General features: G+C 37.1%; 1 protein-coding gene and 1 pseudogene across 2 annotated transcripts in view; both read right to left on the bottom strand.

Moving 5' to 3' along the window:
• The window catches only part of P4HA1 (prolyl 4-hydroxylase subunit alpha 1), a 77,256-nt gene that overhangs the window by 11,550 nt on the left and 48,560 nt on the right, over positions 1-17,146 (bottom strand). For both annotated transcript variants that reach the window (XM_059397726.1, XM_059397725.1), the window contains exon 10: positions 6,753-6,856. In XM_059397726.1, coding sequence (XP_059253709.1) covers positions 6,753-6,856 — 104 coding nt within the window. The remainder of the gene's footprint in view (positions 1-6,752; positions 6,857-17,146) is intronic.
• LOC132015244 (enolase-phosphatase E1-like) lies at positions 10,484-16,268 on the bottom strand (annotated as a pseudogene).

Consider the following 17,146-nt stretch of genomic DNA (forward strand, 5'->3'; position numbering starts at 1 on the left):
GAGATCATGACCTGAGCCGAAGGCAGAGGCTTTAACCCACTGAGCCACCCAAATGTATGTATATTTGGGGCACCAAATATACATAACTTTCAATACAATCTCAGTTTTCTTATTTGTAAAGGAGGATACCCTCCTTAACTCCTTCCTTGCATCCCAGTATGACAACATGAAAGGAGAATGGGATTTAAACAGCGCTGCTGATGAAATGAAAGGAGAATATATTTAAAAGAGTGTTGCCCACAGAAAGGTCCAAGTCCTATGTAAATTATTACTCTGGATATTTGATTTGGGTTGGATCAGCCTACTAAGCCTACTAAGTAAAACTGTTATCAAGTAGCTCGAAAAATTCTGTGAAGGTTAAGCAAATGAGAATAAACATAGATCCGGGGAAAAAAAAGATATATACAAAAGTTTTTAATAATATAATGAATAGCAAGGAAGCTGTAGATTACCAATGAATAAATGGCAACTTAAGCAAATTTAAGTATAGACAACCCTTCTTTGCATAGTTCCAAAATGCATGTTTAGCTAATCATTAACACCAGACCCCTAAAAACATAGTTTAAATTTCAGTTACCACAGCATATTAACTGTAACTGCATAAAGTACTAATGTTGCTGCTAGCACTTTAGACCAGAAATTACTATGTAACAGCTGCACATCATGATCAATTACCAATCCTATTACTTCTATCAAAGTCTATCAATCAAGGGTTTCAGAAAATAAAAGGATATACAGTATGACACTATATACCTAAAATGTGGTGGGGGTAGAGGAGTAAAAACTTAAGTGATCTACTTAATATAGATGGCCATATGCATATGATGTTTTATATATAAACCTCATGGTAGCTACAAATCGAAAACTGGTAATAGATATGCAAAAATATAAAGAGAAAGGAAATCAAGTGTATCACTAAAGCCACCAAAGCATGATAGAAGAGAAAAAAAGAAGAAATACCAAAGAAACCATAAAACAAGTAACAAAATGGCAATAAGTACATACCCATCAATAATTATTTTGAATGTAAATGGACTAAGAACTCTAATCAAAAAACAGGGTGACAAAATGGACTAAAAAAAAAGACACAACTCTACGCTGCCTATGAGACTCACTTCAGACCTAAAGAAACATGCAGATTGAAAAGTGAAGGGATGGAAAAGAATTTATCATGCAAGTGGAAATGAAAAGAAAGCCAGGATTGTAATACTTATATTGGACAAAACAGACTTTAAAACAAAGACTGTAACAAAAGACAAGAACACTTTATAAAGGGGACAATCCAGTAAGAAGATATAACAATTATAAATATTTATGCACCCAACATGGGAGCACCCAAATACATAACAAACATAAGGGGTGGGCACCACGTGGCTCAGTGGGTTAAGCATCTGCTCTCAGCTCAGTTCAGGTCATGATTTTAGAGTCCAGGGATGGAGCCCCGTGCTGGGCTCTCTGCTCAGCAGGTAGTCTGCTTCTCCCTCTGCCTCTCCCCCTCATTCCTGCTCTTTTGTCACTCACACTCTCTCTCAGATAAATAAAATCTTAAAAACACACACAAAGGAAATAATAATACAATAATACTAGGGAACTTTAACACTCACATAAATGGACAGATCATTCAAGCAAAAAAAGTAATCAGTAAGAAAAGAGTGGCTCTGGATGACATACTAGACCAGATGGATCTAGTAGAACATTCCACCTTAGAACAGAACACACATTCAAGTGCACATGGAGAAATAGAATATACATTCAAGATCACGTGAACATTCTCCAGAACAGATCACACATTAGGTTACAAAACAAGTCTCAACAAATTAAAAAGATTAAAGTCATACCAAATAACTTTTTTGACCACAATGCAATAAAATTAGAAAGCAACCGCAAGAAAAAGTCTGGAAAGAACACAAATACATGGAGGTTAAATAACATGCTACTAAGCAATGAATGGGTCAACAAGAAATCAATATAAAAAATACATGGAAACAAATGAAAATGGTTCAAAATCTTTGGGATGCCGCAAAAGCTGTCCTAGGAAGGAAGTTTACAGTAAGACCTACCTCAAAAACAAGGAAAATCTCACATACACAACTTAACCTTATACCTAAAAGAGCTAGAAGAACAACAAACAAAACCCCAAACCAGTAGGAAAAAGAAAATAATAACGATTAGAGCAGAAATAAATGAAACAGAAACTATGAAAACAGATCAATGAAAACAGGAACTGATTCTTTGAAAAGATCAACAAAGTTGATAAGCCTCTTGCCAGACTCATTAAAAAAAAAAAGGACTCAAATTAACAGAAATGAGAGAGAAATAACAATTGACACCACAGAAATACAAAGAACTGTAAGACAGTATTTTGAAAAATTATATCCCAACAAATTGAACAACCCAGAAGAAATGGGTAGGTTCCTAGAAACTATTAATCTCCTAAAACCAAATCAGGAAAAAAAACATAAAATAGAGCCTGATTTGGCAATTAAACTGAATCAGTAATTGAAAACTTGCAACAAACAATTGTCCAAGAGCAGAGGCTTTATTAACCCACTGAGCCACCCAGGTGCCCCTCCATTCTTATTACTTTTATTCAACATGGTACTGGGAGCTGTACCCATACCAATCAAATAATAAAAAGAAATAGAAAGCATTCATATTGGTAAGGAAGAAGTTAAACTTTCATTATTTGCAGATGACATGATACTATATATAGAAAACCCTAAACACTCAACCAAAGAAACTACATGAACTGATTCATTAAGGTCACAGGATACAAAATCAATATACAGAAATCCATTTGCATTTCTAACATTGATAATGAAGTAGCAGAAAGACATGAGGAAAACAGTCCTACTTACAATTTAACCAAAAATAATAGCTAGTAATAAACCCAACCAAGGAGCTCAAAGGCTTGTACTCAGAAAACTACTTCAAAGAAATTGAAGATGACTATAAAACACTAATGAAAGAAAATGAAATAGAAAGCTATTCTATGCCCATGAACTGGAAGAACAAATACTGTTAAAATGTAAATATTGCCCGAAGCAATCTACAGATTTAATGTGATTCTTATCAAAATACCAAAAGCATTTTTTACAGAACTATAACAAAGAATACAAAAATTTGTATGGAACCACTAAAGACCTCCAACAGCCGAAACAAGCTTATTTTTTTTCTTTTTTAAGATTTTATTTATTTTGAGAGAGGGAGAGAGTAAGAGAGACAGCATAAGCAGTGGGGAGGGGCAGAGGGAGAGGGAGAAGCAGAGCCCCTGCCAAGCAGGGAGCCAGACTTGGAGCTTGTTCCCAAGACTCTGGGATCATGGCCTGAGCTAAAGGAAGACACTTAACTGACTGAGTCACGCAGGTGCCCCCTAGCCAAAGCAATCATGAAAAAGAATAACAAAATGGGAGGTATCATAATCCCAGATACCAAGATATACTACAAAGCTGCAGTAATCAAAACAGTATGGTATTGGCACAAAAACAGACATAAAACAGACACAAAAACAGATCAAGAGGACAGAACAGAAAATAAACCGATTATATGGCTAATAAATCTTTGACAAAGGAGGCAAGAATATGCAATGGGAAATACAGTCTCTTTAACAAATGGCATTCGAGGGGGGTGGCTCAGGTCGTGATCCCAGGGTCCTGGGATCGAGCCCCTCATCCGGTTCTCTGCTCAGTGGGGAGCCTGCTTCCTCCTCTCTCTCTCTCTGCCTGCCTCCCTGCCTAATTGTGATCTGTCAAATAAATAAATAAAATCTTAAAAACAAAAACAAAAACAAATGGCATTGGGAAAACTCAAGAGCAACATGCACAAGAATGAAACTGAACCACTTGCTTATACCACACACGAACATAAACTTGAAATGGATTAAAGAACCAATGTGATACCAGAAACCATAAAAAGCACAGGCAGTAATTTCTTAGACATTGGCTGTAGCAACATTTTTCTAGACATGTCTCTTGTGGCAAGGGAAACAAAAGCAAAAAAAGACTATTGGGACTACATCAAGATTAAAAACCTCTGCACAGCAAAGGAAACAATCACAAAACTAAAAGGCAGGGGTGCCTGGGTGGCTCAGTCATTAAGCGTCTGCCTTCGGCTCAGGTCATGATCCCAGGATCCTGATCAAGCCCCACACTGGGCTCCCTGCTCAGCAGGAAGCCTGCTTCTCCCTCTCCCACTCCCCCTGCTTGTGTTCCCTCTCTCTCTGTATCTCTCTGCCAAATAAATAAATAAAATCTTAAAAAAAAAAAAAAAAACCCCAAAACCTAAAAGGCAAGCTAATGAATGGGAGAAGATACTTGCAAATGACGTATCTTATAAAGGGTTGGTATCCAAAATACAAAAGAACTTATACAACTCAACACCCAAAACACAAACAATTCAATTTAAAAATGGGCATAAGATATGAACACACATTTCTCCAAAGATGACATATAAATGGCCAACAGACACATGAAAATGTGCTCAACATCACTCATCATCAGGAAAATGTAAATCAAAACCACAATGAGATACCACCTCACACTAGTCAGAATGGCTAAAATGAAATGGCAAACAACAGGTGTTGGCGAGGTTGTAGAGAAAAAGGGACCCTCATACACTATCAGTGGGAATGTAAATTGGTGCAGCCACTGTGGAAAACAGTATGGGGCTTCCTCAAAAAATTAAAAATAGTTACCACATGATCCAGTAATTCCAGAATACAAAAACACTAATTCAATAAAATATGCACCCCTACATTTATTGCAGCATTATTTACAACAGCCAAATTTAGAAGAAACTCAAGTGTTCACTGACAGATGAATGGATAAAGTTATGGTATATAAAAACAATGAAATATTACTCAGCCAAAAAAAAAAAAAAGAAAAAGAATGAAATCTAGCCACTTGCAACAACATGGATAGATCTAGAGAAGATAATGTTCAGTGAAAGAGAGAAAGACAAATACCATACAATTTCCCTCACATGTGGAATTTAAGAAACAAAGGGAAAAAGAGACAAACCAAAAAGCAGACTTAACTACAGAGGATGTACCAAACAGGAGATGGGTGGTGGGGATGGGTAAAACAGATGACAGGGATTAAGAGGACACTTACCATGATGAGCACTGAGTAATGTACAAAACTGCTGAATCACTATATTGTATTTCTGAGACTAATATAAAATTTTATGTTAACTATGCTGGAATTAAGTAAAACAGAAAGAAAAGAAAAAGAAACCATAAGCAACTAAAAAAATCCCAAAGCCAAAAAACAAAAAAAAAACCTATCAGACTTCATCAGAATTAAAAATGTTGTGCCAAAGGACACCATCAAGAAAATGAAAGATGACCTACAGAATGGGAGAAAATATTTGCAAACCATGTATCTGATAATGCTCCTATATCCAGAAACTAAAAAGAACACTTACAACTCAATAAAAACCACAAACAACCCAACTGAGAAATAGTCAAAGGATTTTTTTTTTTAAAGATTTTTATTTATTTATTTATTTGACAGAGATCACAAGTAGCCAGAGAGGCAGGCAGAGAGAGAGGAGGAAGCAGGCTCCCTGCTGAGCAGAGAGCCCGATGTGGGGCTCAATCCCAAGCCCTTCGATCATGACCCAAGCTGAAGGAAGAGGCCCAACCCACTGAGCCACGCAGGCACCCCTAGTCAAAGGATCTGAACAAAAATGTTTTCAAAGACATAAAAGGCAAATATGCACATGAAAAGATGCTCAACATCATTAGCCATCAGGAAAATGCAAATGAAAGCTATAATGAGAAAAAAAAAAAGATAAGAACAAGTGAATAACTGTAATCCTCATACACTGCCAATGGAATTATAAAATTGTGCAGCCATTTTGGGACATAGTTTGGCAATTCCACAAATGTTAAAGTTACCACATGACTCATTATTCCATACACACACACACGAGAAATTTATATGTTTGTACAAAAACTTGTACACAAATGTTCATAGCAGCATTAGTCATTATAGTCAAAAAGCACAAACAACCCAAATATCCTTCAGCTGTTAAGATACATGAAGTTGTAGAATATCCAAACAATGGAATATTGTTCAGGCATGAAAACAAATAAAGTGCTGATACATTGAAAACATTATGTTAAGAGGTATCAGCCAGATTCAACAGGCCACATATTTTATTATTCCATTTATATGAAATATCTAGAAAAGGCAAATTCATAGACAGAAAGGAGATTAGTAGATGCCAGGGGCATTGGGGAGAGGGAATGGAGAGTGACTGCTTCAAGTTTTTGAAGTGATGAAATAGTCTTACAATTAGATAGTGGTGATAGCTGCATAACCATGTGCATATAATAAAACCAGGGTAAATTTTATGGCATGTGAATACTATCTCAATAGAAAAGAGAAAAAGACACATTAAAAAAAAAAATTGCCCCTGGTTACCTGACAGGTTTAGTTAGGAATGACAAAAATTATAGTGTGCTTAATATAGTATCACACACTGTTCATTCCCCATAAATTTATACTTAAAAGTTACAGTTTTTAATGTTTTGTAAAGAAATTTTAGAGACCACAGACTAATCCTAATTTTTCCCAATAAGATCAGTTTGCTTGGTTTCAGCTTCCAAATTCACTTTTAGGGTCCCAAATTCTCCTAAAATACCTATCCAGTGCCTGTACAATGTTAGGAAATCTCATCTGAAGCATCTTTTGAAAAAGCATAAAGAAGTAATGTGATAGCACGTAGTTTAAGGATAATGTGATTACCTACCTGTAATTCCTCTGCTGTGGAAACATCTAGTCCTGTTAGATCTTGTATTCTCATATTAATTCGAGACACCACAGGGTTTTCATAGCCCGAGAGCCAGGCACTAAGAACAAGAAGAAAATATTACTTATTACGTTTCAATACAGAAAGACTAATAGCCATCATTTTAAAAGCCAAAAAATATGGGACATTAAGCCTTTATCTATAAGCATTTAGTTGGCCTGCTTGTTTGATACTACTACACGATGTTGTAATTTTTTTAAAAAATGCTACATTTTACAGTTAAAGGTTAGAAAAGAAAAAGCATTTGTTAGAGAGTTTCTTTGGACACAGTTGGATTAATGTATGAAGGCTATATAGGGCTATTACATTAAGAATTCTTAAAAATTCTGTAAAAATACATACCAAAGTGAAAACAATTTTTCTTTTTACAAAAGGTATTAAGAACTGACTGGGGTAGAGGTCATAGGGTTTTTACCTGATTTATATAGTATAAATATTTTATAAGAAAAAAAATTCATGCAGGGACATTTGGGTGGCTCAGTCAGTTAAGCATATGACTCTTGATTTCGGCTCAGGTCATGATGCTCAGTGGGGAGTCTGCTTTGGATTCTCTCTCCCTCCCCCTAGCCCCTCATCCTGCTCACACATTCTTTCTCTCTAAATTAAATAAATCTTTAAAAAAAAGAAAAGAAAAAAATTCATGTGTTACTTGCATAAATAAAAATAATTTTTAAAGATATCAAAACACGCTCAGTAGGACGACTATAAGAAAAACAGGTGGACAGGGGCACCTGGGTGGCTCAGTGTTCAACTTTTAGCTCAGAGCCTGATCTTGGGGTCTTGAGTTTAACCCCCATGTTGGGTTCCATGCTGGGCGTGGAGCCTACTTAAAAAGATAGACAATAACACATGCTGGTGAGAATGTGAAGAAAGCCTCAGACATTGCTGGTAGGAATGTAAAAATGGTACAGCCACTTTGGAATACAGTTTAGCAGTTCCTCAAACTGTTAAACATACAGTTACCATATGACTCAGCAACTCCACTTCCAGGTATATACCCAAGAGAAATTAAAACGTAAGTTTGTAAGTTCATACAAAAACTTGTACATGAATGTTCACAGCAGCATTATTAATAATGGCCAAAAAGTGGAAATAATCCAAATGTTCACCAATTGATAAGTAATACATAAAATGTGATATATCCGTATGATGGATATTCGTGCCCTGAAAAGGAATCAGATACTGATACTGATATGTTTAATACCATGAAAACATGGTATTAAATAAATAAGATATAAAAGACCACATACTATGATTCCATTTATAGGAAATATCCAGAATAGGCAAATCAACAGAAAGAGAAAGTAGATGATTGGCTGCCAGAGAAAGGAGAAATGGGGAGTCACTGCCAATAAATACAGGCTTTCTTTTTGGGGTGATGGGAATGTTTGGAAATTAGATAATGGTAAAGGATGCACAACAAAAAGACTAAAAACCACTGAACTGTACACTTCAAAGAGTGAATTTTATGGTATGGGAACTACAGCTAAATAAAAAAGGTCACACCAAATTAAACTATCTCCTTTGCATATGCTTTTTTCCTGGTCTATCAGCCTTTTTCTTTATTCACTTCTCTCATCAACCTGATTTCATGATCCATCATTTCAACAACATTCTCGCTAAATGCCTAAATTAAACTGTCTGGCAAAAATACTATCCTCAATGAATTTTCTTCTCTAAGCTCATACCTGTGTTACCAAACCCTGCTGGAAAAAGTCATGAAATAGGACAAATGTGTTTCCACTGATAATTCAAGAATATCAACTTCAAATGGGACCTTCCTACTCCTACTCTAAACCCACCTCAGCTTCCCCAGTCTCTCAGTACATACCCCCTACTACTTCAAAGAAAACAGAAACCATACAATCTACCTACATTTGCATCTGTCTGTTCTTTTGGTTCATCTGGCCCCTTCATTCTAGTTCCAAAGAGGAAACTTCTCTCCATAATCTAAGGTTAATCCTCTGCCTTAGATTCTATAATTTTCTGACATTTTAGGAAGCATAAATCATTGATTAGCCCTTTTCTCTCCTACATAATCAGCTTTCCTTCCAATTCCTCCCACAGCTTTTAATTGAGCTTAAGTCTCCCTTCCCTTAAATAAATAAATAAACACTGGGTGCCTGGATGGCTCAGCTGGTTAAATGTCTGCCTTTGGCTCAGGTTATGATCTCAGGGTCCTGGGATCAAGTCCTGCATCAGGCTCGCTGCTTGGTGTGGAGTCTGCTTCTCTCTCTACCCTTCGCCCCACTTGTGTGCTTACTTGCTCTCTCAAATTGTTTAAAAATGTTTTAAAAACAAACAAACAAACATTGAAAATTCTCTCCCTCAGGGGACCTGGGTGGCACAGTGGGTTAAGTGTCTGACTTCAGCTCAGGTCATGATCCAGGGTCCTGGAATCAAGCCCCGAAGCATACTCCCTGCTCAGCAAGGAGTCTGCTTGTCCCTCTGCTCCTCCTCCCACTTATGCTTGTTCACTCTCTCTCAAATAAAATCTTAAAAAAAAAAATTCTTTCTCTCAAGGCCTGTCTTCCTCCAGCTACCAACCTCTTTTTCCTCCCTCTGTAAGGCAACTTTTTCCACAGACTTCATTTCTATTTTAAGATTTTATTTTTAAGTAATCTCTACACCCATTGTGGGGCTTGAGCTTACAACCCCAAGATTAAGAGTTCGACCAACTGAGCCAGCCAAGAGCCCCAATTCTTCCTTTCTTAATCCATTCCAATCTAGCTTCATTCCCTTACCACTCCATCAAAACTGTTTTTGCTAATATCACCCATAACTACTGTGCTACTAAAGCTAACAAGATTTTTCCAATTCTTCCTGTATTTGCTCTTTTAGTCATAGCTAACTGTTCATCCTTCTTGAAACTCCTCTTCACTAATTCTCCAGGATTCCTTCAGTCTCTCTGGTTGCTCAGCTTTGGTCTCCTTTGTAGGCTCTCCCACTTATTGTGTCTCTCTCCAGGTGCCCCAGCATCACTTCTTGAAGAACATGTTCCATCTAACCCCAAGGCTAGTGCACATGCTCTTCTCTCTGCCCAGAATATTCTTTTTCACTCTGCAAAGATCACACTTTAGATTGTCATTTTAGTCATCCATCCTTCTTCAGAGAAGACTTCCTTGTTTCCTCCCTATCAAAACTGCTTTATTTTTATTAAGAGGAAAAGGAAGGAGGAGGAAAAGGTTGTTTTTCCTAATCACAACATTAAATTGACATGACATGCTATTAGAACTGAACCAGGATAGGGGCGCCTGGGTGGCTCAGTCAGTTAAGCAGCTGCCTTTGGCTCAAGTCATGATTCTTTATGTTCTATAGTTCTAGATCCTATGTAGTTCTATCAACTATACTTGGCCCTCAGTAGGGGTTAGTGTTGTAGTTTCAAACAACTTTTATAGAAATAAATTTTAAAGTAAGTTTTAATTTCACTGAATGGAGATTTTTATCACTCATGTACCTGCAGAAAGTAATTCAAGCACATACATATTTGCCTACATATGTGTGTGTATATATGTGTTTCTAAAGTAAGCTACTTTTACCATTAAAATAAACTAGACCACAGGGACAAGCTATGAGAAACAGTTTGTACTCCTTAGAAATTCTTTTCTAGGTTGAAAAGAATAAGTAGTTTGCTGAATGATCTGATGGAAGCTATAGGCTTTTCATCATTTCTTAACTACACCTAGCCATGTCTCACCACCATTGCTGCTACACGCATGTCCACTTCCTCAGCAGCATGAGCCTCTAATGTGTCAAAAAAACAGGTGGTTGCTGACCGAGCATTCAATGCTGCTTGCAGTCTGTCAATAACTGTCTCCATTTTATGTCCATTCTTGGCATCAAGGAAACTACCCACAAGCTCAAGAATATCTTCCTTTGTAAATGCACGTCGTAGTTTCTGTGCTTCTACCTCCCCGAAGAATAGATATACACCATCATCCCAGCTTTTCTCCATTTCCTAGCCACAAGAATGCCATCTTATTCTTATTCTATCTTATTCTCCCAGCTGTAAAATGCTGCCTTTCACATGAAGCCTTGCATTTGTGTCAGTAGCATGGTCTTTCCATCCAGAGATGTCTAGCAGCACACATTATCTACCACAGTCTGGATCATCTACTGCAGACTATCCACCCCATTCCCAGATGCTGCAAAGGTCAAAATACCCTAACCTAATGGGAATCCTCTTCAGCTTGTTACCTCAGAAGGCTGATGTCCTGCTGGCACTCTTCCTTCCAAGAGGGAAGAAGTATTTTCCTCTGCAATTAATTCTTAACATTTTCTCTGATATAAGGAAATGAGATGCTCTTCACAAAAGCAATCACACTTGTAGTACTTTTGATATATAACAAGACCACAGTGACTTCGGTGGGCACCTGCTGGATGCTACTATGGGAATCACCCTTGAACCAGAAGGTGCAGGGTGGTGGTAGCTGTATCCACAGAAACATTCATCTCAGAGCTGGCAACTGCCTGCAACTGAGCACATCTGGGAGAGGCTACCTCCATGTCCCTGAAGTGGAGAAGACAGCTGCCCCTATGTTTTTATAGCACTATATATCTTACTTTGTAGAATTTATCACAGTAACTGTATATTAATTTATTGTTTAATTAAGGTAAGATGTCTTCATTCAACTACTAGTCCCAAATACATATAAATTTTGCCTGGTTTTGCTCACCATTATATCCACAGAGCCTATTTCAGTGCCTAGCATATAGCAGATGCTCAATAAATATATGCTGAATGAAGAGTTATAGAGACTTCTCAGAACTAATTCAAGATTTATTCTATTTTATCATAATTACTTGTCTGGTGATCCCTTGCAAATTTATATGGACTGGCTGAGTAGAATTCCTCAGTGTAGCAGAAGTAGGAGGGATTCAAGAATTTTGCTATTATAAAGGGTGTAGCAGATAAATATACTAGGAATTTATTTCTCCAAATTCTGAGTTCCTAGTAGAACTAGGAGCTAATCTAGTCTGTCAGTGTACCTGTCTTTCTAACCAGCAACAATCTGATAGATTTTTAAGTTTATAATCCACAAACTACTAATTTTTTATAGATAACTACAACACAAAACTGGCAAGTATACTATTAAAATTTCAGGGGCACCTGGGTGGCGCAGTTGTTTATGCAACCAACTCAGTTTTGGTTCAGGTCATGACCTCAGGGTTGTGAGATCAAGCATGTGGTTCCATGCTCAGCACTGAGTCTGCTGGAGATTCTCTCTCCTTCTCCTTCTGCCCCTCCCCCTGTTCATGCACGCTTGCTTGCTCGCTCGCTCTCTCTCTCTCAAAATAAATATCTTTTCAAAAATTCAAACCAGATGCATCTTGAGACTTTTTCCTATTCCATCCTAGAACCTATCACCCACCAAGAACCTGTCTCCTACTTCTGTTGCCCTCAACTTCCTTCCCTGCTACCACAAGCATCTATTCCTGTTTTCTCTTAGACTTTGGCAGAAGCATCATCCTTCAGCCTTACAGAGATTGGATCTTTACACTTTTGAAACCTACCTTTCTAAGTCAAATTGCTGCCAGCCAGAAAGACAGGTACCCTAACATACTAGATTAGCTCCTAGTTCCACTAGGAACTCCGTCAGAATAGGAAGAAGGAAGTCGTAACTCAATTTATCAATTACTTCCTCTCTTTCTGTCTTTAATCTTTTCTTTGACAATGCTTACTCTTCAGCCTAAAGCTTCCTGCTACCAAGAACGCCTTCACTTTTGCTAGTCTTAAAAATTACCATGCCAGTCTTTCACTTTACACTTTTAAAATTATAAAAGCAAGAAATGTGGGGCATCTGCATAACTCAGTCAGTTAAGCATTGAACTCCTGATCTCAGCTCAATTCCTGAACTCAAGCTCTTGAGTTTAAGCCCGATATATGTATGTATGTATGTTATGTGTGTGTGTGTGTGTGTATGTACGAAAGCAAGAAACATCTGTTATATTCAACAAACTGTCCTGGGACAATTGATAACCACATGCAAAATAAAGAAGCTGGGCTCCCTAACTCGTATCTTTTTAAAAAAAAACAAAAAACAAACAAAAAAAGAACTCAAAAGGGATTAAAGACCTAAATGTAAAAGCTAAAATTATAAACTCTTAGAAAAAAAACTGTAAGTGTAAATCTTTGTGATCTTAGACAAAGATCTGCCTCTCCATCTACTTGTGATTTCTCTCTGTCAAATAAATAAATAAAATCTTAATAAATAAATAAATAGATAAATAAATAAATAAAATATATAAAAAGGCACGTGGGTGGCTCCGTGGGGTAAGCCTCTGCCTTTGGCTCAGGTCATGATCTCAGGGGTCTGGGATCAGCACTGCATTAGGCTCTCTGCTCAGCAGGTAGCCTGTTCCCCCCCCCTCTCTGCCTGCCTCTCTAACTACTTGTGATCTTTCTCTCTCTGCCAAATAAGTAAATAAAATCTTTTTAAAAAATAAATAAAATGTATACAGAACTATTACCACTGGGGCACCTGAGTGACTCAGTTATTAAGCATCTGCCTTTGGCTCAGGTCATGATCCCAGAGTCCTGGGATCCGCCCCACATTGGGCTCCCTGCTCAGTAGGAAGCCTGCTTCTCCCTCTCCTACTCCCCCTGCTTGTGTTCCCTCTCTCACTGTCTCTGTCAAATAAATAAAATCTTAAAAAAAAAGAACTAATACCACTATAAAAGACAACTCAATTAAAAAATGGGCAAAGGATCTAAATAGTCTCCAAAGAAAATATACAAATGGCAATAAGCACATGGAAAGATGCTCAACATCATTAGCCACTGGTAAATGGAAATCAAAACCACAATGAGATAGCATATCACACCCACTAGGATGGCTATAATCATCGAAAAGACAGCAAAAAGTGTTGACGAGGATGTAAAGAAACTGGAATAACCCATATGTTGCTGGTAGGATTATAAAATGGTACTGCCACTTTGGAAAAGTTTGGCAGTTCCTCAAATGGATAAATATAAAGATACCATATGACCTAGCAATTTCAGTCCTAGGTATATTCCCAAGAGAAATTTAAACTTATGTTCACATAAAAAGTTATACAGGAATGTTCAGAGCATCATTGTTCATAATAGCCAAAAAGTAGAAACAACTTAACTCTCTATCAACAGATGAAAAGATAAAATACAGTATATCCATACATGGAATATTATTCAACCATGAAAAGGAATGAGGTACAGATACCTACATCAACATCAATGAACCTTACAAATATGGCAAGTAAAAGAAGGCAGATTCAAAAGGCCACATGTTATATGATTTTGTTTGTGGGCAATATCCAGAACAGGGCACCTGGGTGGCTCAGTCAGTTAAGTGTCTGACTTCAGCTCTGGCCATGGCCTCAGGATTCTGGGATAGAGCCCTGCGTTGGGGCACAACAGGGACAGCAGGGAGTTTGCTTGTCTCTCTCCCTTTGCTCATCCCCCTGCTCATGCTCTCTCTCATACAGATAAATAAAATCTTAAAAAAAAAAAGTCAGTTAACACGCAAATCCATAAAGATAGAAAGTAGATTAGTGGTCACCCAGGGCTGAGCTGGGGTGGAGTGGGGGAGCTAAGGATTGGGTACTTATTGCTAAGGAGTGCAAAATTTCTCTTTCAGGTAATGAAAATGTTCTAAAATTCAATGTGGTGAGGTCGCCTGGGTGGCTCAGCCAGTTAAGCCTCCAGCTCAGGTCATGATCCCAGAGTCCTGGGATTGAGCTGCACATCAGGCTTCCTGCTCAATGGGTAGCCTACTTCTCACCACCTGCGCTCTCTCACACTCTCAAATGAATAAATAAACAAAATCTTCTAAGAAATAAAATAAAATTCATTGTGCTAAAAGCCACTTAACTGTACATTAGCAACCAATGAACTGTATGGTTTGTGTATCTCCCAATAAAGAAATACTTATAAAAATTTCAAACAATGCAAAAATATACAAAATCCCTCTTCTAGTCCCACTCCTTACAGATAAACCGTACATTGTAACAAATTGGTACATATCCTCTCAATATTTCTCCCTGTGAATAAACAAATATACAAAGAGAGTTTTTCAAGAAATACTAATCTACTCGTCTTCCAATCTCCCACATCAATATACATATTCACTTTTTCCCCCTGAAAGTACTTCTGACATCTTTCTAAAGCAATACATAAAGCACTACTTCAGTTTAAAAAAGATATTGTGGTAGAAAATATGTAACATACAATTTACCATTTAACCCATTTTTATTTTTATTTTTAAAAAGATTTTATTATTTAACAAAGATCACAAGTAGGCAGAGAGGCAGGCAGAGAAAGGGGAAGTGGGGTAGAAGGCTCCCCGCCGAGCAGAGAACCCCATGTGGGGCTCCATCCCAGGACTCTGGGATCATGACCTGAGCTGAAAGCAGAGGCTTTAACCCACTGAGCCACGCAGGCACCCCCATTTAGCCCAATTTTTAAATGTAAAATTCAATAGCATTCACAAAGTTGTACAATGATCACCAATATTTTCAGAACTTTTTATCATCCCAAACACTCTGTACCCATTAAACAATAATTTGCCATTTCTCTCTCCTCCCAGCCCTTGGTAACCTCTAATCCACTTTTTCTCTGCACGAGTGTTTCATTCTAACACCTTCCATAAACAGAACCACATAATATTTGCCCTTTTGTGTCTTATTTCATTTGGTATAGTATCCTCAAGGTTCATCCATATTGCGCATATACCAGAATTCCATTCCTTTTTAAGGCTGGATAATATTCCATTATAAGGATATACAACATTTTGTTTATCTATTCATCCATGAATGCACACCTGCATTCCACCTTTTGGCTACTGTGAATAATGCTGTTATGAACATGGATGTACAAGTACCTGCTTGAGTCCCTCCTTTCAATTCTTTTGGGTATATACCTAGCAGTGGAATTTCTGGATCAAATAGTGACCCTATGTTTAGCTTTTTGAGGAAATAACAGACTCTTTTCCATAACAACTATTATCACTTTACATTCCCATTCCAGTGGGTTTTTTTTTTTTTTAGGTACTGCTTTTCATTCTTTTTTAAATTTTTTTTTTAAAGATTGTATTTATTTGAGAGAGAAAATGAGGAAGAGCACAGAGAAGAGTATGGGAGAAGCAGACTCCCTGCTGAACAGAGAATGCGGCATCAGGCTTGATGCCAGGACCCTGAGATCATGACCTGAGTCAATGGCAGATGCTTAACTGACTGAGCCACCCAGGCACCCCCATTTTTTTTGCCCTTTTTAAATATTTATTTATTTATTTGAGAGAGAGAGAGAGAATCCCAAGCAGACTCTACTCCAAGGGCAGAGCCTGACTCAGGGCTCTATCTCATGACCCCAACATTATAACCTGAGCCAAAATGAAGATTCGAATACTCAGCAGAGCCACGCAGGTGCTCCTGCTTTTCATTTTAAAATAAAGTATCTTTACTTCCAAAATGACCATGAAGGTCTACCAATAAAGCACTGGTTAAATAAGGTTATTTCTACTTTTTCTCCCTTACAAATAATACTGTAATGAAAATTTTTGTGTATTTTTGCACACTTGTGGGACTATCTCTGTAGGTTAAACTCCTAGATGTGGAACTGCTAGATGACTTTTGCATTTTGATGAATGATATCAAACTGTTCTCTCATAAAGTATTTTACACTTTTCCCGTATGTTTATAAGTGCCCATTTCAGAAAATACTTGCCAGTATCAATCTTTTTCATTTTTGCCAATCTTAAAAGGAAAAATATTTTATTTAGATTTTTTTTAAAGTCTTATTTTGCACTTTTAGTTATAGCATAAGTGATCTCAATGGAAAGTCTGAGGCTTAGCACTTAAAGTTGTTAATGATTAATGGTTAAAAAATAAAGTGTTATCTTAATTGTGTTCTGTTACTGTCACTAGAGAGGAAAATAAACTCTATTTATGTATATATAGTTATTACATTTAATTTGACTTTCACCTGAAATCTTCTCCAAAATATAATAAAAGGTTCTCTTTAGCTGGAGAACTCTAAGTTTAATACATTTCATTCACCTGGATCCCAACTCCTAAATCTGTCTTCAGCAACACTGTTATAGATCTATCAGGTAATATAAGAAATTAGCCATGAATTTATATTATAACATTGCTCAAAAGTTCAGTGGACACTGAGGATACTGTAACATGTATTAACTGTCTATTCTTTAGGATTTGGAAGTCTTTTTCCTACATTAAATTAAATCAACAGAAATCAAGATTCTTTCTTCTAAGTACTCCGTGTTTTTAACCAAGTTAGAATGTAAGGTTACAGTATTTTCCATTACTAATTAGGTAACACAGACAATATTCCTTT

This window comes from Mustela nigripes, chromosome 4 (genome assembly GCF_022355385.1).
Source record: "Mustela nigripes isolate SB6536 chromosome 4, MUSNIG.SB6536, whole genome shotgun sequence".
Lineage (NCBI taxonomy): Eukaryota > Metazoa > Chordata > Mammalia > Carnivora > Mustelidae > Mustela > Mustela nigripes.